The sequence below is a fragment of the Eumetopias jubatus genome, unplaced genomic scaffold, assembly GCF_037043125.1.
Source record: "Eumetopias jubatus isolate StellerSeaLion01/CBP00866 unplaced genomic scaffold, mEumJub1_p1.0 scaffold_14, whole genome shotgun sequence".
Classification (NCBI taxonomy): domain Eukaryota; kingdom Metazoa; phylum Chordata; class Mammalia; order Carnivora; family Otariidae; genus Eumetopias; species Eumetopias jubatus.
Window position 1 is genome coordinate 107505482 of NW_028274820.1, and position 24036 is coordinate 107529517.

At 48.5% G+C, this 24036-nt stretch overlaps 1 protein-coding gene and 1 non-coding gene across 4 annotated transcripts in view; one reads left to right on the forward strand and one right to left on the reverse strand.

Moving 5' to 3' along the window:
- The window catches only part of DNAJB6 (DnaJ heat shock protein family (Hsp40) member B6), a 69840-nt gene that overhangs the window by 36040 nt on the left and 9764 nt on the right, over window positions 1-24036 (forward strand). The window contains exons 6-8 of one of the 3 annotated variants that reach the window (XM_028092382.2): window positions 5220-5351; window positions 7578-7719; window positions 8250-8320. In XM_028092382.2, coding sequence (XP_027948183.1) covers window positions 5220-5351; window positions 7578-7719; window positions 8250-8320 — 345 coding nt within the window. Of the gene's footprint in view, window positions 1-5219; window positions 5352-7577; window positions 7720-8249; window positions 8321-24036 lie in introns of those variants that run through there. The other 2 variants (XM_088018651.1, XR_015766805.1) reach the window with 2 other exon arrangements.
- LOC114200350 (U6 spliceosomal RNA) lies at window positions 13649-13751 on the reverse strand. Its single transcript, XR_003607450.1, has one exon. It is a non-coding gene; the product is annotated as a U6 spliceosomal RNA (small nuclear RNA).

Consider the following 24036-nt stretch of genomic DNA (forward strand, 5'->3'; position numbering starts at 1 on the left):
GAGTTACTTGATCTGTTCCTCCAAATTTGTTTTGTGGTTATCTATCAGATACTGAATTTTGGTAAAACTTTAAATGTATGGCTTAAAACATATTTCACAATACTTCTTTTTTCCTTAAGGCTGTATGTGTGCATGCATGTAAGCATTTGTTATGGTGGGTTTGTGCTAAATTATTCCACAACATTCAGTTAAATGTACTTTTTGTCCTAAGTTTGACCTTGTTACTTTGCTCTTGATGAGTATCTTGCTAATATCACTGATCCCGTCAAGGATTCATTTTCCTCTTTCTGAGAGACTAACAGGATCATCTCTGAGGTGGAGGAGGTGTGCAGTACATCCAGGGCTCAGCGCCTCAAGCCCTTATGTGACTGTGTTGGCTTACACTCCAGACCTGTGTCTGTTCCAGGTCGCCTTCGTATCTCCCCTGCCTAAACATCCTTGTAAAATAAATGATCGAGAATACTGGTTTTATTTTTTGAAATCTGTACTCCATTTCTCCAGAGAGAAGCAACGTGGTCTACATTTACATATTTCTGTTTCTGATTATGTTATCCATATCTGAGGAAGTTCACTATAAGGAGTTGGCTCAGTCGATTATGGAGACTGACAGGTTCAAAATTTGCAGAGCTGCTGTCTGGATTGGAGTCCAAAGGCCGTCAGGCTGGAGGAGCCCGTGTTCCAGTTGAATACCCATCAGGCTGGAGAATTCTCTTACTTGGGGGAGGGTGGTCTTTGTTCTCTTCAGCCCTTCGGACGGATTGGATGAGGCCAGCCACTCAGGCTACTGATCTAAATGTTAATCTCATCCAAAACACCCTCAGAGACACACCCAGAATAGTAATTGACCAAATATCTGAGCACCCTGGGGCCCCTTGAAGTTGCCATGTGAAATTCACCAGCACAGGCCCACCCTCTGTCACTTGGATACCCACACTCTCCTGAAGTTACTACACTTAATCTCCAAATAAAGATAATCGCGCAGTCATCATCTTCCCTGACGTGAGAATAGCTATCCTGTGTATGCCCGAAAATGCCCAAAAATGCACTAACGTTTCTCCTTGATGGGGAGGCGAGGTCCTGAAATTCTGTGATAAAAAGTGTGTGTCTCAGGCTACATGGTAAGGGGGTAGGAGAGGCGGAGAGCAAGATGTTCATGTGTTAAAACACGCTCGCGGAGCTCTAACAAAATACGGGGGCACTCATGGGGCGCCTTCTTAGGGAGTCACGCGTGGTCGCAGCTGATGGGAGTATAGTGGACCCTTGAATACTGTGCCGTTCCACTTCTGTAGGTGGTTTTTTTTGGGGGGGGGATTACAGTATTGTAAATGTATTTTATGATTTTCTTAACATTTGGTTTTCTCTAGCTTACATTATTGAAGGAATACAGAATATAGTATCTACAACATACAAAATCTGTGAATCACCTGTGTTCTAGGTGAGGCTTCCTGTCAGCCGTAGGCTATGAGCAGTTAAGCATTCGGAGAGTCAAAAATTAAACCCAGATTTGTGACTGTGTGAGGGGTCAGGGCCTCTAAGCCGGATTGTTCAGGGGTCTGTTCCTCCTGTGCACGCTCCCCATTTCCTCAGCCTTGAGCAGACACAGCTGGCTGTGGTTTGTATGCCCACTGGGCTGAAAGTAAAACCGTACTTGGTAGCATGTTTGGCTATGTTACGTTGTCTTATTACAATTTTATTTCTAAAATACAAATAAAATATTTATCCTTTATATTCTCAAAAATGATGCATACTCAAGAATTTGGGAAATATAAATGAGATAAAGGGGATAATCAGCATTTGTCTTGCTACCAATTAAAAATCCACTGTTAGGGGCGCCTGGGTGGCTCAGTCGTTGGGCGTCTGCCTTCGGCTCAGGTCATGGTCCCAGGGTCCTGGGATCGAGCCCCGCGTCGGGCTCCCTGCTCGGCGGAGAGCCTGCTTCTCCCTCTCCCACTCTCCCTGCTTGTGTTCCCTCTCTCGCTGTGTCTCTCTCTGTCAAATAAATAGATAAAATCTTAAAAAAAATCCACTGTTAACATTTTTCACCTATTGTAATGTGTTACCTAAATGTTCTCTTCTGCCTTTTTCTAAAGCCTAAACTTAATGCTCATTTAAAATGTGCATTTAAAATGCTATTTACCTCCTCTTTTGGAAAGTTTGGTTAGTTTCAATTTTCAGTATATAATTCTTTGAATTCTCTTAGTGCAGTGTAGTATTTCCATGTTTGAGATGAGTGATTTCCCTGAAGTAGAAATGCTGGGTTGAAGAGTTTTTAAAAATTGATTGCACTTAATTTGGGGCTTGAGGATTTTGAGAGGTCACGGCACACAGTCCTTAACTGCTTTTTGTGAAAGGGTACAAACCAGCAATAGCCAGTGATAAGTTCTTAATAAAGATTTGTCTAATTTTACAGTGGCAGCTTTTAACAGCATAAGCATGATATTAAAAACAATGTGTTTGTGTCACCATGACCGATGTAACTGAGACTTACCCACCATGACCGATGTAACTTAGGAGACTTTACATTTTCAGGGTTAAACTTTTGTAACTTTAATTTTGAAATTATGTAATGTAAAGTTCAGTGAGTAAAATAACTACCCCAATTGTAGAAAAGCATTTAGGCTGTGCAATACCAACAACAAAAAATAAGATAAAGGAGGTTTTAGAAAAATACCAGAAAATATAAACTGAAAATCCACTGGCCTTACTCCTACTTCTAAACCAGCTTTCGAAGTAGCTTCTAAAGAATGGAATTGTATAATTATGCAAGTCTTCATTTAGCCTAGAGTGTGAGCATTTGAGTCCGTGTATTTGATGGTGGTACCATATGGCCCCTGGATCTCGCTCTCAAGCTTTGTGAACAGCGCTAAGGATTTGATTGCCGTGTGAACCTCAAGAAGTTAGTAAGCACGTTAGAAGAACAAACACGGTAGGATTCAGTGTAAATGAAGTCTCAGGTGCAGAACAACATGGATTAGGGATTCCTGAAAGTGTAAAGCAGGCCATGTAAAATCTTTTTGATAACTTGGAGAGTCAGAAGTTGCACAGTAAATTTTAAATTGCATTTGTAATGTTTCTGTTTCTTCACGTGAGTGGTGGACATCAGGGTGGCTCTGACAAAATTCGGTGTCACAGGTGTGTAGGCTCGTTTTATTTGAATAGGGTGAGTCTCTGGAGAAGTTCACAAAGTGTTAACTAGCTTTAGATAAGATGAACTTCCATTTATACTTCTGTTACAGTGGACTGTAAGCCCAGCCCCATTTACAAAGTAGTAGGTTATAAATGATTTTCCTAAGAATTATTTTGTGAAGGGCAGTGTTTACTGTGGAAAGTCAGCGTGAAGTTGCAACGCCAGCAGTCTCGGGGTTGACTTGCCAGCAGTCTCGGGGTTGACTTGCCAGCAGTTAGCAGTTCTAACCCAATACCCTCTGTGACCCTCGGATTGGCTCCTCAGGGGCCAGTGGGGCCATGTCTCCGCACTGGGATTGCACGTAGACCTTCCTCCTTCCTCTGGCACCTTCTCCTTTCTAGAGCTTTCAGGAGGGCACCAGTAACCAGTGACTCTCAATGTGTCCTTCAGGCCCGTCTTCCTGCATGTAGCATTAGATAAGGGAGACTAGCCGATTTTCACTGAGAACAGCTCAAAGAGGCCAAGAATGTGCCTGCGCTCTTTACTTGGCCCTAATTTGAGCTTCTTAGCCTTGCCTGGCCATCTGCTCTCAACTCGCGGGTCCTCCATGTGTCTCTGAGGATCATGGCAGAGTTCACCACGAAGATCACGTGTGTCTATGCACTTGAGTTGTGTCGTGAACTCCCCTGCTTTGGTCACTCTTGCCCGGTCGTACCAAATACACCGTCCTGGTTCTGTAGTTTGTTTCTCTTGTCATGCATTTTTTTCTTACCATTCATCAGGATTCCTTGAGCTCCTCTATTTTCCTGGAAAAAAAAAATAACACTGATTAATTCACAGAACCGCAGTGTATTTTTAAAAAAGTTTGTATAATTCCTATGTTTTTAGTAAGTGCCCCACTGACTGATAACCAACAAAAATCAGGGCTAATCTTATTTTTATTTTCAGGAGCATTTGGTATGTCTAATAGGAATACTATGGCTATCTGTATCAGTAATTTTCTGTTAAAATAGAGCACGTTGTTAATGTCTGCCAATTAACATTTATTCAGGTTTGACTTTGACTAATCCTTTCTAAATTTTTTTTGCTTATAGAAAAGTAAAGGGAATTCTTAAACCCTGTGGCCCAGAATCAACAGCTGTTTTGCCTCACTCGTTACACCATTCTCTATGTGTTATGCAAATAAATGTTAGAATAATCCATTTTTGTTCTTATTTCTTAATTAATGTTGGGGAAGGTAGCCCAGGTTCCCTGGAATACAGTTACCTGAGTGTGAAGTCCCCTTAATCATTCTAGTGGTGGCAGCAGGGACAGTGCCTGCTACTTGGACTCAAGAGGCCATATTAAAACAGCTCCCTAAGAGCGCCTGGGTGGCTCAGTTAAATGACTGCCATCGGCTCCGGTCCTGATGCCGGCCTCCCTGCTCAGCGAGGAGTCTGCCTCTCCCTCTGCCCCTCCTGCCACTCAGTGCACGCAGGCACACTCTCAAAAGTTAACTCCCTATGAGACTCTTTAACTCCAGGGAACAAACTGAGGGTTGCTGGGGGGGAGGGGGTGGGGGATGGGGCCTTAACTCCAGGGAACAAACGGAGGGGGGTGGGGGATGGGGTAACAGGGTGTTGGGCATTAAGGGGGGCACGGGATGTGTGATGAGCACTGGGTGTTATACGAAAGTGATGATTCACTGAATTTGCCTCTGACACTGATAGTACACTGTATGTATATGTGCTAACTTGAATTTAAATAAGATCTTGACAGCAAAAAGAAAAAAAAAACCCAGCTCCCTGTCTGAGTTTGAAGAGCACATAAGTGATCCCCGAATTTTGTATTTGTTATATAGAGTGATTGTGTCAAGTCTGGTTATTTATTCCTTAATGTATTCTAGCTGTAGTTAAGACGAGTAAGTAAAGTTGCTGGTCATTAGATGAACTTTGCTGTGTAGATAAGCTTTGTTAAAACTTCTTGATAAGTTTTGTCTTCTGATGGAATAGTGTGTTACAAGGTGTTAACCCATTTTCCCTTTATCGCAGCTCTCCCATGAAAAGAATAAGCTTGAATAAAGACTTTACAAACTACATCTGTTTGTTTTTAGAAGACCCATTTGAGGACTTTTTTGGGAGTCGAAGAGGCCCCCGTGGAAGCAGGAACCGAGGCACAGGGTCGTTTTTCTCTGCCTTCAGTGGATTTCCGTCTTTTGGAGGAGGGTTTTCTTCTTTCGATACAGGTATTAAATCCTTCGATTTCATGTCCAATCTGTGAACAGACATCAGTGCTGATTAACAGTTTCAGTGAGCAGTTTGAAGAGTGTATATTCTTTGGGGTTAGAATAGCTTTGTAGATTTGCCAGTAGTTTTCATGTGTAGAAAATCTGTACTTAGTAACCTATATTTTCCCTCCTAATCTTCCCAAGAATATTTTCCTCGAAAACCCATTTCTTTTTCTTTTCTTTTCTTTTCTTTTCTTTTCTTTTTTTTTTTTTTAAAGATTCTGTTTATTTATTCATGAGAGACAGAGGGAGAGAGAGAGGGAGAAGCAGGCTTCCAAGGAGCAGGGAGCTCGATGCGGGACTCGATCCCAGGACCCTGGGATCATGACCTGAGCCGAAGGCAGATGCCTAACCATCTGAGCCACCCAGGCGCCCTGAAAACCCATTTCTAATCTTACTTTTTTTTTTTTTAATGGCTCAGAAGAATTTCGGTAGTTTATTTTTATTTTATTTTATTTATTCGAGAGAGAATGAGAGCACGAGAGGGAAGAGGGGCAGAGGGAGAAGCAGGGAGCCCGATGTGGGACTCGATCCCAGGACTCTGGGATCATGACCTGAGCCGAAGGCAGTCGCTCAACCTGAGCGACTGAGCCACCCAGGCGCCCCTCTAATCTTACTATTAAAGGTGAACGTTTAATGAAATTCCTGGTTAAAAGGAGTTACTTGATTTGGGGTAAATAATTGTGAAGAAACCCACTTGTAGATGATCTCTCTGAATCCTTTTTTGTCAGACCTCCTTGGCAGCTTTAAAAAAACAGTAAATAGTATTCTAGGAGGGTCCAGGTTGATGGGATCAGAAGGTGGGGTGGAACACCGTGTGTGAGTGCCCGTGGCCACACAGAGTGCACGAGGAGGGTGCGATCGTATGTGACTGCCCTGCCCCATAGCATCCAGTGGGCTGTTTAAAAGCAGCTCATCTGGGGCGCCCGGCTGACTAAGTCGGTGGAGTATGCGACTCCTGATCCTCTGGTTGTTGATTTTGAGCCCCATGTTGGGTGTAGAGATTACATTAAAAATTGTAAAAAAAAAAAAAAAAAAAAAAAGGACAGTTAATTAGCCAGAGTATTATGCATGTGGCATGATATAATTATATATTTTACCTGAAGAATTAGGATCTTTTCTTGGAAGTTCATATAGTTCCTCTTAACAGAGGAGCTCTTGTTTTTTTCTGATTCTCTGATTATTTCAAATGCTACATGGTAGGAATTGGCAGTTCTTGTTATGAAGGCTGCCTGCAGCATACAGCTCCGCGTTCTTCCCTTTGAGTACTGTGCTACACTGTGGAGGGAAATGGTGGGTTTGCTGAGCCTTGGCTGCAGACGGCCTGTGTACAGCAGCCCCTGTCGTTAGGGACTGCACAGTGTGCTGCAGGAGAACTGCTCAGGCTTAAGGGAGAGTCAAAGAACGCTGATTTAATACATCAACAAAATAGTACTTCGTTTAAGAAATGTGTGGCTAATGTGTTAGGAGGGGGTGTGTGGATGCAGACCTTACTTCTAGGAGCCTTGTAAAAAGTCATGGTTAGGGCGTATGGGGATTTGTTCTAATGTGAATATTTTCAAAGTGGGACAAGTAGTAATAAGCTTTTGAAACAAGCAAAACCAGTCCCAGTATCAAAGAATTGGTTTGCTTTTGTGTAACTTGTGGAAATCAGGGATTTTAGCGTCTGTAGTGTGATTGCCATAATTGAGAATGTTATCCACAAGTGAATTAGGCAGATCCATACTTTCTCAGTATTTGCAGTATTCTTTCTAAAAATTACTTGAGCCTTTTAATAGAGTTTCACCCTTCGTGGTCGCGTTGCAAGGAGAAGGTAAGCAGGTTGGGTTCGGCGTTCTGTGCTGCTGAACGTTCTCCTCTTGCCGTGTGGCGACGCCTGTTGCCGTCCCGCTCCTCTGTGGTGCGCGGGCCCGGCTGGCCCCTTGTGGCTAGGGTGAGCTGCCTGCCAGCGGGCTCAGCGGAGTGCCGGGCCTGGGCGGGGAAGAGGGTGCAAGGAGTGGGGGCCCTCCTCCCCAGCCTCCAGGGGAGCATGCGCCCTCCTTCCTCCTCCTCGTGGTGCCAGGGCCGCTCTGCTCAGGCACCGCTCTCCTGGTTTGATCCGTTCCTTTGTGGTTTTCCTGTTACTCATACTTGGGTTACATTAGTACTGACGCATTGCTCCCTAATCTTCCTGTTTTCCCACAGGATTTACTTCCTTCCCGTCACCAGGTCATGGGGGCCTAACTTCGTTCTCTTCCACGGCATTTGGTGGTAGTGGGATGGGCAGCTTCAAATCTATATCAACTTCTACTAAAATGGTTAATGGCAGAAAAATCACTACAAAGAGGTACGGTGGTTATTTATACTTTTTAAGTAAGCAGGTGTACTGTTTCATGGGTGCCACGTGTCCTTTGTGGGTGCGAGCGTGCACACGCGCACACACACTCCTAGTGTAATGTATAGGTTGTATGTTAAACCTGGCAGCGGTGGGATCTTTTAATGTCTGAATTAGAGCTTTCCCTTTTGAACTGCTGCTTAATGCTTTTCATAGTAGAAGTAATCTTTATGTAGAGCCACACTTAAAATGTATAATAACGTAGTAACGTGCAGTAACTTTGGTGAGCGCTGCTAGAACGATAAAACCCGTAAACAGATTTTCACCTATGCAGTGTTCAGCTGTGCAGTGTTTGAGACGCCGCTTTTATCTGTCAGAAGAAACATGTTAAAGAATTGTCAGGTTGCTTTCACCTGTGTTTTTAGCCCTCAAGATGAGTGATTTCATATATGCGAGGGGGAATTAACGCTTTTTTAAAATAGGCAGGTACATTCACATGTATTGACTTTAAAAAAAGGTTTGAAATGCATTTTATCTTTCAGAATTGTGGAGAATGGTGAAGAAAGAGTGGAAGTGGAAGAGAATGGCCAGTTAAAGTCCTTAACGATAAATGGTAAGGAGCAGCTGCTGCGCTTGGATAACAAGTAACAACGCACGCGTGTGGCAGGCGTGTTAGCTGTAACGGGCACCGTTGAGGACTGACAGGAACGCTTTTTTTTTTGAAGATTTCAAACGAACTCAACTTTCAGTATAACTGTACCTAATCTAAAGTATTTATACACAGCTCATCGGAGCCCTATTTGTCATAGACTTTTGAGTTTATTGTTGGGACCACATAATAGGACCATTGTTTGGGGTTTTTTTTTTGTTTGTTTTTGTTTTGTTTTGTTTTGTTTTTGTTTTTTGTCCTTAAAATTGTTGTAAATCTCTGTATGCACTTTGCTTTTTTATTAAACGTAATCCAAGGTGGCCGTGACTCTTTCGTACACTAACACCAGCACGGACCTGCTTTTCCATTGTGTTTGAAACGTGAGCCAAGTAGAGTCAGCCTGCTGTGAAGTTAACATTGCCAGGATGAATCTTCCACAAAAATAATTTCAAGTTTTTTCAGTATTTAGTAGTGAGAGATATTAATGCATTAATGGTAATACATTTCTCGTTTAATAATAAATTGAGGATGTTTTCTAGTGCATGAATGCTGGCAACTTAGTAAGATTTGACAATTGTTTAAATATGTAATGTTAAGCTTAGGTTTAAAAAAGTAAAGCTGGTAAACTGGGTCTTTGTCATTTGCTTAAAAAAAAAAAAAAATAAATGCGAATGTGTTTGGTGCATTCTTTCCTGAGTGGGGCCTGTAGCCTTCTTGTGTCTGTGTATGATTTTGTGCCTGGGCTTCCAATGTCCCTTCATTCTTGTTGAGTTCTGTTCCTCAGGGTGGACGCCGATATTGAGTGACCTGTACTCCTTTTTCTCAGTATATTTGGAGGGTTGGTGTTTATTTTCCTATTTGTGTTACATAATGAGCAATTTATTGAAGCTTCTCCTATGGTAACATTTTTATGAGGAAAGGAAGAAATAGCTATACGAGTGTCTCATTCTTTACAAATAGGTTCTAGTTTTCTAGGGTACGTTTGATCCTGGCTCATTTATTTTTTTATTTATTTAAAGATTTTATTTATTTATTTGACAGACACAGCAAGAGAGGGAACACAAGCAGGGGGAGTGGGAGAGGGAGAAGCAGGCTTCCCGCAGAGCAGGGAGCCCGATGCGGGGCTCGATCCCAGGACCCTGGGACCATGACCTGAGCCGAAGGCAGACGCTTAACGACTGAGCCACCCAGGCGCCCCTTGATGCCGGCTCATTTAAAGACGTGATATGCATGGTAAAGTCATGGGGTGACATAGATGTGAACGAAAATAAAGCTCTTTTTTGTTTTTCGATGTGTAAAATCACATCGAAGATCCAATCACCAGTGACTAGAATTCCAGCCAGAGGGATGTTAAACTGGACGTGGCTTGCGTTTGAACAACCCCACTCAGCTTTGTTTTGGGTAAGCATAGGGTCCTGCCAGAAAGACAGGAGGACCTAGGGTGGTTCCTTCATGACAGACAAATTTCTGTCTGTGCAGGCCCAATTGGAAGGCATGTGGAAATTCTAGAGTCTTTACAGAATCAAATGTTTTTGTTGGAAACAATACTGTAGAAAATTTCATAGAAACTGTAAAAACAAGTTCTTGAAGACAGTTGAACTAAGGGAAGCTGTGAAACGTACTGTCCTAGCCCTTCAGACCTGTGGAGAAGAGAGGCCTGTTGTAGGTTCACAAACCAGAATTCTTATACTAGAAAGCCCACTTTCATTTAGGTTGTTGGGATAGATGATTTCTCTGTCATTGAGAAACTGCAGTTGATAACCTGGAACTGAACAGACGTAGAATTTACAGTTGTCATTAAAGGTGCGGGACGAACCTCCCGATAGAGCAGGTTGATGCTCCCGTAGGGGGGCAAGAGGTCCTGTCTACTCCCGTAGTTAGAGCTTCCCGGGAGGCATTGCACTAGACCTGGGGTCTCCCGTTTGGGATCCTTCTGGGGGGCGTGTGTCCACATCCCGCTGTAAACTCTTCCTTTACAATGCAGGGTAGAGGCGGAGGTTTCTGACTTCAGAGAGTCTTTCTGCTGAAATTTCTTGGGGAGCATTCCCGTCCAATGTTCTTCATTGGCATTGGGGGAACGTGGCCTTCGTTCTGCACTTGTGTTGTTGATAGGAATGTTCATTTTACAAATGTGTTCCGGGGTGGGGGTGTTAAGGAGTCCTTTTTACCCGGAGCCGTGAGGCATCTTCCCAGCACTGGCAGCATCGCACCCACGAGGAATGACGTGCGAGCAGAGCTCGTAGTGGACATTGCAGGCTCTGGTCATTTGTTGGTCCCTACGCGTTTCTGTGATTCTGTAGGCTCGGATGCCTTGTGGAAACAGGCATCGGGGCGCCTGCCCTGACGGGCCCGTGTCCCATGTGCACTGTCTGTCACGTACTGCGTGTCCTGTCTGCCTGCCGTGTGCTTGCATGTCTCTGTTTAGGGGCAGAAATCCTTACAGTCCTTGAAGAAGACGGGACAGCACACGCTTGGGATGTCAGGCTGCTCCTTTCCCTGCATCCCTGTGGTCCCTCAGTTGGTCTCGTTGAGTTCCAGTGGATTGTGCTTCCTTTACAGCTCCAGAGGATCCAGATGCGAGTTTGGAAACTCGGTAGCTTTATAATGAAGATGACGATGTTCGTGGCTGCACGAATACCGATTTGTCCTTCCTCTTTTTCTTTGAAGTTCTTTCAAGGGCAAATTGTAGACTGTAGAGGTAGCTTTAGATTTCCTGAAGTTACTCTTAGAATCTGTGTACCTAGTCTGCTCAAGTCTGTTCCTTACAGAATGGCCAAGCTCGGGGGGGTGGGGGGAGATGGCATCTTTCTAGTCAGTTGTCATTTGTTTATTATCTTCTAAAGGTTTAAAATTTCTCCTTGATTACCTACCTCCTAGCTATCACTACCCTCTTCAGGGACTGCTCTTCTCATTTTTCTTTGAAGCGCTACATAATTAGTTTGAAATTTTATTTTCAGAGAATCGAACAGTAGTTTATAATCGGTCTTATTGTCTCTGCTGTTGCATTTCAGTAGTGGCAAAAGCCATCAGCATGTTCAGTAACAGGATGGAGCTAGTAGTAACCGTTTCTGGAGGTTTTCAAGCCTAAAATTGCTTAGTAAATTGGAACAGTTGATACTGTGTGGTCAAGAGGGGTTGACTTTTATGACCCAATGGCTTATATTAAAAAAAAAAATTCTGATGCCACCTCAGGTGTTTTTGTGGTCAGTACTTGCGCATCAGGGGGTTAAATGATGCAAGTCCTTAAAGAAACGTTGACTTCCATTTTTCTTCTCCATCTGCATATCCTGTGTCCGTACAGCATAAAATGCACCTGCTTTGATTTTTTTTTTTTAAAGATTTTATTAGAATGAGAGACAGCAAGCACAAGAGGGAAGAGGGTCAGAGGGAGAAGCAGACACCCTGCTGAGCAGGGAGCCCGATGTGGGACTCGATCCAGGACTCCAGGATCATGACCTGAGCCGAAGGCAGTCGCTTAACCAACTGAGCCACCCAGGCGCCCGCACCCGCTTTGATTTTTAGGTATTTCTCCCAATCTGGTCATATGGGTGACTTTCTGTTCTTGCTTCATCCGCTGTGAGAATGCTATTCTGTACTCACTGAGCTGTAGTGAGTTGCATTAATTAGATGTAGACCTTGCTTATTAGTATGATTAACAGTTGGGACTGCGATAGGCCAGATAACTTTTGGCTATATTAGTTCCTACATCTTGACATTTGAGAGGGTCAAGGGAGGGAAAGTTGTAACAGCTCTTAACCATATCAGTCAGAAATGGAGAAGTCACGGAGATCGTGGATTTCCAGAGACCAGGATTCGTTGGGACTTTGGAGTCTCACTTGTTAGGGAGAACTGGACATGGGCATCAAGAGGCCCATCAGCTCGCTGTTGGCCCTTTGTTGCCAGGCACTCTCATACTGGGTGGATGCGTCATTTACTGGGGACTGTCGGTCCTTTTCCTCATATCTGAGCATTCAGAAAACAGAGGACCTGTTCTGGGGTGCAACTGTCACAAGAGTAGAGGCCCTTTGGGGGGCACCACTCACTGAGCTGGTGCTCGAGGAGTAAGCCCAGGATGGTGGTGACTGTCCCTCTCCATTCCTCCTTGTTCACCTGGGAGAGCATCGTCTCCTGCTTCTTCATGCCAAGTAATGACCAGGTGTGGCTTGGGAGGGCTTGAGGGTGCATCTTGGTTTACAACATTTCTTTGCTCTTTGGACCCCTGTCCAGTAAATGTTCAGTTTCATAGTCTTCTAGACTGCAGTTTGTTACATATGGGGTTGATGTGTGTCAGGAAAGTGTGTCTCGCCCTCATGCCTTTCTCCCCACCCCACCCTCCTCTTATGCTCACCGCACCCCTGGGGACTGCGTCCTGATACCGAATGCATTCCACACATGGGTAGGAGATACACAGAGAACACAGGCCTTTCTTAGCAAGTGGCAGGGAGCCTCGCCGAAGGACCGTGGAGCTGGAGATGATGTTGGAGAAGTCGGATTGGCTCCTTTTTCCTGGTGCTTTGGGAAAACCACCTTACTGTGGGGTGACCTCCTGCCCTGTGCGCGGACTGAGTGCACAAGCTGGTACAGTGGGGGTGGGTGGATCGTAGCATGTTGGTTAAACTTCAGTCTTTCCCAGATGCGGCCCGACACACTGGTGGGAATGGTGGCCTGAGCAAAAGTGTGGCTCCTGGCGCTGTCCCTCCACCCCTACACACGCGTGTGGTGAAATGCAGTTGTGTGGAGTCTGAAGCCTGTGGGGGGCTTGTTTCTCAGGCGTTGCCCGCGTTTTGTTTCTTTCATAATAGAGTTAGATTGTCTTGAGTATTAGTACACCAACATTCCTGTTTGTGTAATTCTTAATGTATGTGCCAAGTCATGTGGTTATATTTCTTTCCTAAACAGTTTTTCCTTTTTTGTGTGTGTTTCTGTTTTTTATTTGACAGAGACACAGTGAGAGAGGGAACACAAGCAGGGGGAGTGGGGAGGGAGAAGCAGGCTTCCCGCGGAGCAGGGAGCCCGATGCAGGGCTCAATCCCAGGACCCTGGGACCATGACCTGAGCCGAAGGCAGACGCTTAACAACTGAGCCACCCAGGCGCCCCACGGTTTCAGGGGTGGAATTTAGTGATTCATCCGTCTTCTATAATACCCAGTGCTTCATGCCCGTCACCCAGCCACCCCATCCCCCTACCCCCTTCCCCATCAGCAACCCTCAGTTGGTTCCTGAGTTAAGACTCTCTTACGGTTTGTCTCCTCTGTTTTTGTCTGTCTTTTCCTTCCCCTCCCCTGTGTTCGTCAGACTCTGGAACACTTCACGAATTTGCATGTCCTCCTTGAGCGGGGGCCATACTAATCTTCTCTTTATCCTTCCGATGTTCGTGTGCTGCTGAAGTGAGCACCCCGAGCAGTTCTTTCAGTGACTTCCCGGTCTGTCGTTAGGAGGTAAATTTCCCCTAAGAGGATATTAAGTACCAGTATTTCCCAGTATTGATGGTGTGTTCCATCATGTCATGAATACGCAGTATCATAGGCACTATATACTTATACACATGCATTAACAAAGGTCCTAGGAGAAAACTGGACCACCAGAACAAAGATGTTCAGTTGTCTTCTCCTCAGCTGCTCCCTTGGTCAGCTGACCCTCTCTGGCATTGATGTGGCAGGGAGGATGTGCCAAGGGCCCCGTAGAAGCCAGGCTGCCTGGCCAGTCTGCCCGCCCCTAATGTTAGGAACATTGCTGCTAATCAACCCTGAGCCTGAGCAGATAACCTCTTATCTGAGACTTTGGGGTTGCTTGGTAGGATGCCAGGGCACTGACGTGAAATCCAGAGCTGGAAGGAAGAGAATGAGCGGTGGGCTCCATGTGTCCTGTCTACCATCTCTCCTTGTCTTTCCTTCATTTCGTGAACCGTTTGAGGGGTCCATGCAGAGTTTGTTGAGCTGTGATAATGTGTTCAGGGGTGTTGGGAAAGCACGAAGGACTGTCCAGAAGGCATGAGGAAGAGTTCCCGCAGAGTCCTGTGGGTTGTTGCCAGTCATCTGCCAAGCAGGGATTGGATTCCCAGGTGCTTCCAGAGTGCCCGGCAGGGCCGGCTGGCCCGGTATGTGGCGTGTGCTCGCCCGCCCTTTGTGCCTTGTGGCCTTGGCCTGATTCCCTTGTGCACCCCGGCAGAGTGGTTTGCAGCTTTTACCCCTAGTCTGTTCTTGTGGGAGTAGTTACATCAGATTAGGTTCCTAGAAGTGGAGTAGTTGGGTTGACACGTGTGCATGAAACTTGACATTGCTTTCCACAAAGAATACTTTCCTGTCAACAATGGATTCCTCACATAACTTGTAAAGACCCGGTGATTTCTAAACTGGACATTTCTTTGGTTAATTAATTGGGTGGAGCGTCTTGTTTGTTGGGGTTAGCGGCAGCATAACGTGTTTCTCCCAGTTCCGGGGTTCCGTCGGTTCCTGGCCCGGCGGGGTCTTAGTGCTTCGCCTGCCCTGGAGGAGATGGCTCTTTGCAGGGGTCATCTGTTCATTGGACTTACTGTGTGGTCATCTTAATATCTTCTCCAGAAAAGTGGCTTTGTTTGACCTTTGGTTTAATATCCTACATCTTCCACAACCAGGTTTTCTCTCATTTTCTTGTATGTTGACACGTATTTGTCTCTTTGCTTCTTTAATTTACGTGGAATATTTGTGCTGAAAACATCTTTCTCCCACATGCCTTTCCATGTTCCTTTTGTACATTTGCGTTAGACATACAGCTGTTTTAGGACTTCTCTCTCCTTTTGTTCTTTTGGTCTTGCTTTATGCCGGGATCACCCTGTGTCGGTTGTAGTGGTTGCCAGGAAGGGCAGCTTGTTCTCAAAATCTATCTTGGGTGCTCCTAATGCTTCGAAATGAAAGGCACAGTCGGCTCCAGGTACCCACCCTTACCTGATTTCCTTTACTAACTGGCTGTTGTGTATACCTGAGTAAGACAGTAAGTTTTTATATTCCTTTTTATCCAGTCGCTTCACTGTACTTTTGGCTTACTCTGTTTTTATTTTTTTAGAGGCGGGGGAAGGGCAGAGGAAGAGGGAGAGAATTTTTTAAGATTTTATTTATTTGAGAGAGAGAGGAAGTGCAGAGAGAGTGAGTGAGCACGAGCAGGAGGGAGGGGCAGGGGGAGAGGGAGAAGCAGACTCCCTGCGGAGCAGGGAACCTGACATGGGGCTTGATCCCAGGACCCTGAGATCGTGACCTGAGCTGAAACCAAGAGTCAGATGCTCAACCGACTGAGCCACCCAGGCGCCCCTTGGCTTACTCTTTTTTTTTTTTTTTAAAGTATCAATTTTTTTATAGCTAGAAAGCCCTACTAGTTTTCGCCTACCTCCCCCTCCCCCATTTTTTCTTACCCAATCATTAATACTGATAGTAGGGGTTTTTCCTCTTGTTCTCAGTAGTCTGGTTTTAGTAGTTGACTTTGTGGGATTATGTGCTTGGCTGCAGCTTTTTCTTTCTGTTGAAGGAGAAAGCTGGGTGGCGAAGCTGGGTTCTCTGACTTGAAGTCCCTGGGGCTCCCGAGTGTGCAGGAGGGTCCAGCCCGGATCTTTGTTTCACTGGGGTGCCTTCTGTGAGCTCTGTCCCCACGAGGAGAGGCGCCTTGCCTGCGAAGTCCTCTAGTCTTGGTACGTTTTCCAGTTACTGATACATTCACAATTTTCTGCTGTTCCTGGTTTACGTTTTCTCTCTCTTTTTTTAAAGATTTTATTTATATATTTGACGGAGACAGCGTGCGCGAGAGAACACAAGCAGGGGGAGTGGGAGAGGGAGAAGCAAGGCTTCCCGCCGAGCAGGGAGCCCGATGCGGGGCTCGATCCCAGGACCCTGGGATCACGACCTGAGCCGAAGGCAGACGCTCAACGACTGAGCCACCCAGGCGCCCCTGGTTTACGTTTTCCCCTTGTCGGTTGAGCACCTTGTGTTTCCAGGGAGCATGGCTGTCCGTCGAGGCTCAGGAGGCATCGGTCACTCGGTGATGAGTTCCTTCTCTCCTTGTATCTGTTCTTTCTGGAAATACTAGCTTTTAGTACTTTCCTATTCACAGGTATCTTAATTTTCATCGTTTTTCTTCCTATTCTCTTTGTTAGTTGCACTTTGAATATTTATAGCCTTTTTGTTCACAAATGGGAGTTTTTAAAATTCTGAGTTCAACATACGAAACGTTCATTTCTGTTGATCTTTAAGGCTGTTGTTTTTATTGCCATTCAAAACATGGCCTAGAAGATAAGAAACACCTGTTTGGGATGAAGGGTTCAGAAACTGCAAGTTTTTACTTAGTCGATTCTGTGAACTTCATTCTGCTGGGTTTTTTCCCTCTCTTGGTTTGGTTATTTCTCTCCCTATTTATTTACCTTCTAAAAATGTTTAAAATGTCCATCTACAATTTCCAAGTGAAGTATGGAGTCTAATTTTTATTTTCCCATATGAATGGTAATTCTGTCCTTTCCCCACTGTGAAGTGTGATTTAATTCTTAGTAATTTGCCTTTGAATTTTTTTTGACATCGCTCATTAGGATTCTTTTTTTTTTTTTTTAAAGATTTTATTTATTTATCTGACAGAGACACAGCGAGAGAGGGAGCACAAGCAGGGAGAGTGGGAGAGGGAGAAGCAGGCTTCCCGCGGAGCAGGGAGCCCGATGCGGGGCTCGATCCCAGGACCCTGGGATCATGACCTGAGCCGAAGGCAGACGCCCAACGACTGAGCCACCCAAGCGCCCTCATCAGGATTCTCTTACAGTGAATAAATTTGTTAGGGATGGATTTTTAAAGAGAGAATATCTTGGCCCTTAACTCACTAGAGCGAGCTCCATTGACCAGCCATGTGCCTTCCCACTGGGCACACCAGGGTCAGAAGTGGAATCGAAGCAGTCCGCTGTCTGAGCAACGTGGTCTGGGGCCACCCGGCTGGAGAGAGGCGCCTTCAACGTGCTGTAACAAAGGCTCTAACATACATGCACGATTCTCTGTGTCCTCACGGAGTTTTAATGTGTCCCCTAGTTTTCTGTTAAATTTTCTTTTATTTATTTTTTAAAAAGATTTTTATTTATTTATTTGACAGAGACAGAGCAGGAACACAAGCAGGGGGAATGGGAAGAGGGGAAGGAGACTCCCTGCCGAGCAGGGACCCCGACGCAGGGCTCGATCCCAGGACCCTGGGATCATGACTTGAGCCTAAGGCAGCCGTCCAACTGACTTGAGCCACCCAGGCGCCCCTGTTAAATTTTCTTTCAAAGAGAATTTCATGGGAATGTTGTTAGTGGTGTTCACGGCTGGTAACGAGTGGACTCGGGAGTTGAGCTTTGGGTTCCCTGGCACCGCGATGGTGCACTTGGAGGAGCGTGCCGGCGCTGTGTGCCTTTTCCGTGGGCGGGGGAGGGGGGAGTACAGTCTCCGGGTCACTGCCGGTGTGTGATTCTGATTCAGACGACTGCAGCAGTTCCTTGGCACATGCCTTGCTTCATCTGAAATAGGTTTTTAAAAGATTTAACAGATGTCAATATTTGACAGAAGACGGGGTAATTGAGAAGAAACTAGAAAAAATGAGATTTTATGAATATGCAAACCTATGGAACTAGAATGTTTCTTCTGCTTTACGATGCGTCTTCTCAAGATTAATTGCCGTTACTGTTAATTACTTCAGCTGTTCTCCGTCTCCATGAAGTCCTGCTTCAGAGCTGTGGTTACCAAGGACCGTGGGCCAAGCAAGCAGGCCCAGCAGCCCAGGCTGCTCGGGGCACAAGGGCTCCATTCACAGTTTAGGTGGCATTTTCCTCCCCTCTCCCCAAGCGCACACTGATGCTGTCCTCTCGAGGCCCTGCTGCAGCTGGGGTAGGGCTGTGTGGCCCCAAGACCTCCGCCAGGGTCGCTGCAGGGACCTCGGGGGGCCTGGAGGGGGTGCTGTGCGCTGGTGGCCTTCCACTTTGCACACCATTTCCTTCCTGTGCATCATCCTCCGTCCTCGGTGGCCTTTGGGTTGTACGTGGGGGGTCAGCAGCCTCCTGCTATGGGTAAGGGCATCAAACATGATTCCTCATCACAAGATGGTGCCAGTCCTGGGAGGGAGGCCCAGTGACTTGAGATAAATCAGATACAAAGTCACAGACGAGAAAAATGAAGCCCTAGCTAGCGTGCCTCTATTGTCTTTTTCTGGCTTAGGATTGTGCTCAAGCCAACCGGACGCCACAGGACATGTGATGGCCCCGTGTTCCAGGCGTCCTTGGCCTCACTGCCGCCGTAACACTTTCTGCAGGTGCTGCGGGGTAAGCGGGATCCAGCCCGGTCCCCCCAGCCTGTCCGCACAGTTCGTCCCAGATGCTGTGCTGTGTCTGGTTTCCCTGGGAGGCCCTCCTGCTTCAGGAAGTATCCTGAGCCGTGGCCGTGGCCCCGTGTTTGTCAGGAGGTTGCCAGGCTGTACTGTGTCTAACACCATTAGGTCTACACCACACAGGAGCCTTTGAAGACCCACCCCTGCCTGCCAGCCATGGGAGACATGCAGTAGGCTAGGCCCGGCCGAGGGAGAGGTGGTCGTGTACGGTGGCCACGCTGTGGAGGCGCGGTGCAGCCCCCTGGGACCAGGTGAAGGAGCTCTGTCCTTGGTTTCAGCTGAAGTACTGGTGGGGAAGCCAGCAGCTCTGGGGTTCAGGGCCCAGCTTCCTTGTAGACTGCTTTGTTGTGGCCCCTTCCTGGCCTTCACCCCAGATTGGGGTTCCACGCACCCGCTCCTAGCACTGCAGCCCCTCTCTGTCAGGGCTTGGGCCCCACCGTGACTTGGTTTCCCTTCATGTAACCAGCCGGGATGTGCTTTCCCTGTGTCCGCTTGGAGAACTGGTGCTTGCCTCCCTTCATGAGCCGGTCTGCCTTCCCGGTCCAGCTTGCATGTTGTCCCTGTGTCACGTGTCCACCAACGGCTGGAATTGAGTCGTTGCCCTGTTGAAAACCGCTCAGGGACCCCGTTGGCTTAGGAGACGTTTTAGGATCCGTGTGGTGCCTGTGTGTCCCTGTTCCTGTCCCAGGCCTCTCCATGGCCACTCTGTCCTGCGTCCCGGGAACACCCTGGTCCCTGCTGCTCCCTGTGCTCTCGTCCCGTTCTGTCCGCCTTGGGAGAAGTGCGCCCTCGCGGTTGGCCCTGCATGCTGTGGATTTGCTGAGCACGCGGTGGGGGGCGTGGGCCTCACCGTGACGCCGTGTTCTGTGTGGGTCCTCCACTGCATCTGTGAGAACAGGAGCCCTGTCTCACGTGGGTCTGCAGCGCCTGGCACAGACCGGGCCCTGAGGTTTGAGTGAACCTTCTGATGGACCACTGGTGCATTTTTGGGTGTTTGTGTCATCTCCCACTGTGTTGGTGTTCATGACTCGAGTAAGTAGGGATTTGCACCCCCCCGCCTTGCCAGCGCCCCTGCCGGGGAACAGCAGCCACAACCAAGGCCTCTTGCATTGTACTTATTTGGGAAAAGGGATTCTGTTTTTATCTATGGAAGTTTGTTTTCATTTGCATATTATCAAGCCAAAGTACACTCACTGTATCTGGACTCCATTTGGGGAAAGAACGGAGGCAATTTGATGGGTCGGCTGTGCGCACGGAGCAGCTGCTGAGCATTCCTTTCATAGCTTCTCAATGATTTCAGTGTGCTTTGGCTGGGACACTGCAGACCCTGTTTTTGTTTTTAAATTTTATAACTTGGTGCTGCAGGGCAGGACTGTTGCTGGTATATTTAGTTTTCCAAATGAAAAAGATCCTCGGACTCCTGTAAGCAACATAAAGTTCAGTTAATTCACACACAGGAAAAGAGGCTTGCCGAAATTACACCAAGATAGTAAATTCTGTGTGGGTTGTAGAACTAGAGGTGACTTACTTTTTCCAGGTATTTGTATTTTGTATTACCTTCATACAACACGAAGCGGTCAACTCAAATTGTTGAAACTGGGAAATGCCATAGCAGAGCAAGGGTCTAGTAATTCGTGAAGTTGTACTGAACCTTTGGAAAAGGCCGTAAAAAGCAGTAAACCGCGACTTCCCAAAGTGTGACATAGGCTGTAGGGGATGAGGTAGGGGCGGCCGTGGTCGGTCTGGTTTTAATTCAGAAAGTTGTAAGTCACGCCGGGCCCCCAGGCACCCTGTGGCTTCGTGAGGTGCTGGTGGGTGTTGCTTCGGTGAGTTCCCCGCAGACGCTCTCGCCCAGCGGTGCGGCCCTGACCTGGCACTGCCGCGTCCTGGGGCTTTGGTGGGAACCGAAGGCAGAGCAAAGAGGCTCTGAAGATGGGCTGGGGGGGGGGCGGGGACGGGGGTGGGGCGCGGAATCTGGTGCTTCGGAAGGTTGGTAAGACTGCTCTGCAGTTGAGGTGAGGTAAAGCCAGTTCCCATCCTGCGGTGCTCACCCCCCTCACAAGCTCCCTCTTCCGTCACCACGAGGCAGGAGCAGTGTTCCTGACGACCGGTTGACCTGCCCCTGTGTGCCGCAGTCCATTCTGAGACGGGGCGCGGGCCGTCTTGGTCCAGATGCTCCTCCCTCTCCTCATGTCGAGTCCCTTCCCCTTCCCCCTCCCCCTCCCCGAGCCTCTGCCGCGGTGGGGGGAGCAGTGGGGGGCGGCTCAGGTCCTGGCACGTGGAGTCCACAGCCCGGTGCTCAGCCTGGGGGGGCGCAGGCAGGCTTCCCGCCTCGCGGTGAGGACCAGAGGCTCTGCCACGGGAGCGATGGCATTGCCCTGGGGCTCCAAACGGTCCAGTCCATCATAACCCGCATTCTTCTTAAAACCAGCACTTGCATCCCTTTCCTCAAACTTGGGCATACGTGCTACCATCAGGGCGAGGGTGGTGGCCCCATTTCGTAACCTTGTCAACGCCTGCAAGCATACCGCACATGTAGTGGACTCGGTGAGTGCTTGAATGCGCACGTGTGGACTGAGGCCTTGCAGAAAGTATCCAGTGAAGATTTGGGGTAAGACCGCGATTTAATCTTTGCTTCTCATTTCTGTCCTTTATCTCCTTTCCCTGAATCATTTTTCCTGGTTCTTGAGATACTGTTAAGTTTTGTGGGAACTCTGTGGGGTCAGTGACCTGATTGCCCCTGCTCCAGACCCAAGGAGCTCTCAGTGGCATGGCCGGCCTGGGGGAGCATACAGGTCACTGTGTCCCCTGTAAGGGTCGACTGTGTATATCAGGAAGAGAGCGACGTGTGGGACAGCAGGTGCTCAGCTGTGTGTCCTTCCTCTATTTCTGAAAGGGGCACTGTGGACCCGGCAGCCTGGTGCTCAGCCCCAGCCACCCACCCTGATTGCGTGGTAGTTCCTGCTGCAGGGCCTCTGCAGCGGGGCTCGAGGGAAGGAGCCTCGTGGGCGAGAGGCCTGAGCTGCAGCAGCACTAGGGTTTGCCCAGGAGGTTGGGTGTGGGGAGGACAGGCACTGAGCCTCTGGTCGGAGCCGGTGGGCAGGCTTGGGCGCTTGGGGCCTGGGAGCCCCTGCAGGACTCTGGCTTCCTGTGCAGTCCTGGAGGCAGGGACGTGCTTGCCTCTTGTGCCCTGAGTGTGTCTGGATCCGAGAGGCGTGGGAGACGCGGCACCTTCGCCCAGAGTCTGGAGCGGACAGAAACCTTCAACGTGCACCTGCTTTCGGTCTCTGCATATTCAAGGCATTCTCAGAATATCATCGAGCTTAACATCTTAGAGGCTTCTGGTTTCTTTTTTTTTTTTTTAAAGATTTTATTTATTTGACAGAGACCCAGCGAGAGAGGGAACACAAGCAGGGGGAGTGGGAGAGGGAGAAGCAGGCTTCCTGCCGAGCAGGGAGCCTGATGTGGGGCTCGATCCCAGGACCCTGGGATCATGACCTGAGCCGAAGGCAGATGCTTAACGACTGAGCCACCCAGGCGTCCCGAGGCTTCTGGTTTCTCACCACACAGCAAACCCCCGACATGATGCGGCCCTGGAAGCTGGTGTACGTGCCCGTCCTGGGCCTGGGGCGAGCAGGTGGTTTAGTGCAGCGAGAACCGGTGATGGGCAGGACGGCCCAGGCCTGGTGCTGCTTTCCCACACAGTGGCTCGTGTGGCCCCGTGGCGGCCTTCCAGCTTGTGGGGGCCTGTGTCCAGCAGCAGACGCCCACCTTCTCTGCACCGTAAGTGACGGAAGCGAGGCCAGTGGTCTGCGCTCAGACCAGCTCCCTGCTCTTCTGTGGGGGGTGATCCTTGGCCGCGGTGGCTGCAGGTGCTTGTGGAGGTGGCAGGGAAAAGGCCACCTCCTCTCTGGCCTGTGCCAGAACGGCTGGCGGGGAGACTCGGATCTGAGTGTTCCTGAACTTTTGGGGTAAGTAAGCTGGGAAGGGTGCGACTCCCCCCACGAGCCCCCGCCCTCCTCCGCCAGCCACTCACAAAGCCAAGCCCACATGGAGAGGTACTGACCATGTTCTGAACTTGTGCTGACATTTTCTGCTGTGATCACTGTTGATTACAAGGTGTGATGGTGTGGGACCCGGAGGGGCGGCCCGTTTGCCCTCGCAGGTTTCCCGCCTCCTTCAAGGTGGAGAGGAGCTGAGCATGTGCCTTGACGTTCAGGGCACAAAGCTGGTCGTGGTGTGAGCTCGGGTGCCACGGCCACAGGCCCCTCCCTGAGCACGGCTTGCAGCCGGGGCGCCTGCAGACACCGAGGCCCTGGCTCCCTGCCCTTCTCCACTCCCCACTGCAAATGCAGGCTTTGAAGTCAGGTCACCATGTAGCGGTTACTACTCATCGCCAGCTCCTTGGCACCTACACCATGTATTTGGGAGTCGTACTTGTATTTTATTTGCCAAAAACAACACAAGGCCACATAATCAGACCACAGACCCCCCCCAAGAGATGGGCTTCCCTCGAGTGCTCCCCCAACCTCGACCTTGGCCCCGCGCATGGGCACCTTCCTGCTGCAGACACGGGCTGGTCCTTGGCTGAGGCACCTGCCCCAGAGGGGATGTGCCTGCCAGGCCTGGGGTATCCGTGTTCTCTCAGTCATTGGATTTGATTCTGAGAAACCCTCAGTGGGTCCGAGGCCCTCACTGAAAACGTCTGTCCTGGGTGCCTGGGTGGCTCAGTTGGTTGGCGACTGCCTTCGGCTCGGGTCATGATCCTGGAGTCCCGGGATCGAGTCCCGCGTCGGGCTCCCTGCTCAGCGGGGAGTCTGCTTCTCCCTCTGACCCTACCCCCTCTCATGTGCTCTCTCTCTTTCATTCTCTCTCTCAAATAAATAAAATTAAGAAAAAAAATGAAAACGTCTGTCCAGGCCACGTGCATGGGACCGCCGAGCATTCCCTCCCCCCTTGACGGTCTGCCTGGTTAAACGGCTCCAAAACTAACATTTCCGTTTCGGCCAACACGTGGGACACGTGCATGGTAGCTGGGAGAGAACAGGACGCTGGCCCTTAGCCCAGCCTCGCTGCGGGACTCGGTGGGGGGGTCCAAGTGCCAGAAAGCCTGGAGCACATGTGTTGGGCCCAGGGTGTCCGGAGCTGTGGGGGATTTTCAGAGGCTCTCTGAGGAACCTGAGACTCACTTTGGAAAACCTCTAAAATGCCAGTCGCATGATGCAGGCTGCCCCAGGACTTCCTATTTCTCCAGTAGTTTCCGAGCTTGGTGTGCGTGCTGGGACCATGGAGCCCGCCCGCCTGCCTCTCACCAGTGTGGCCGT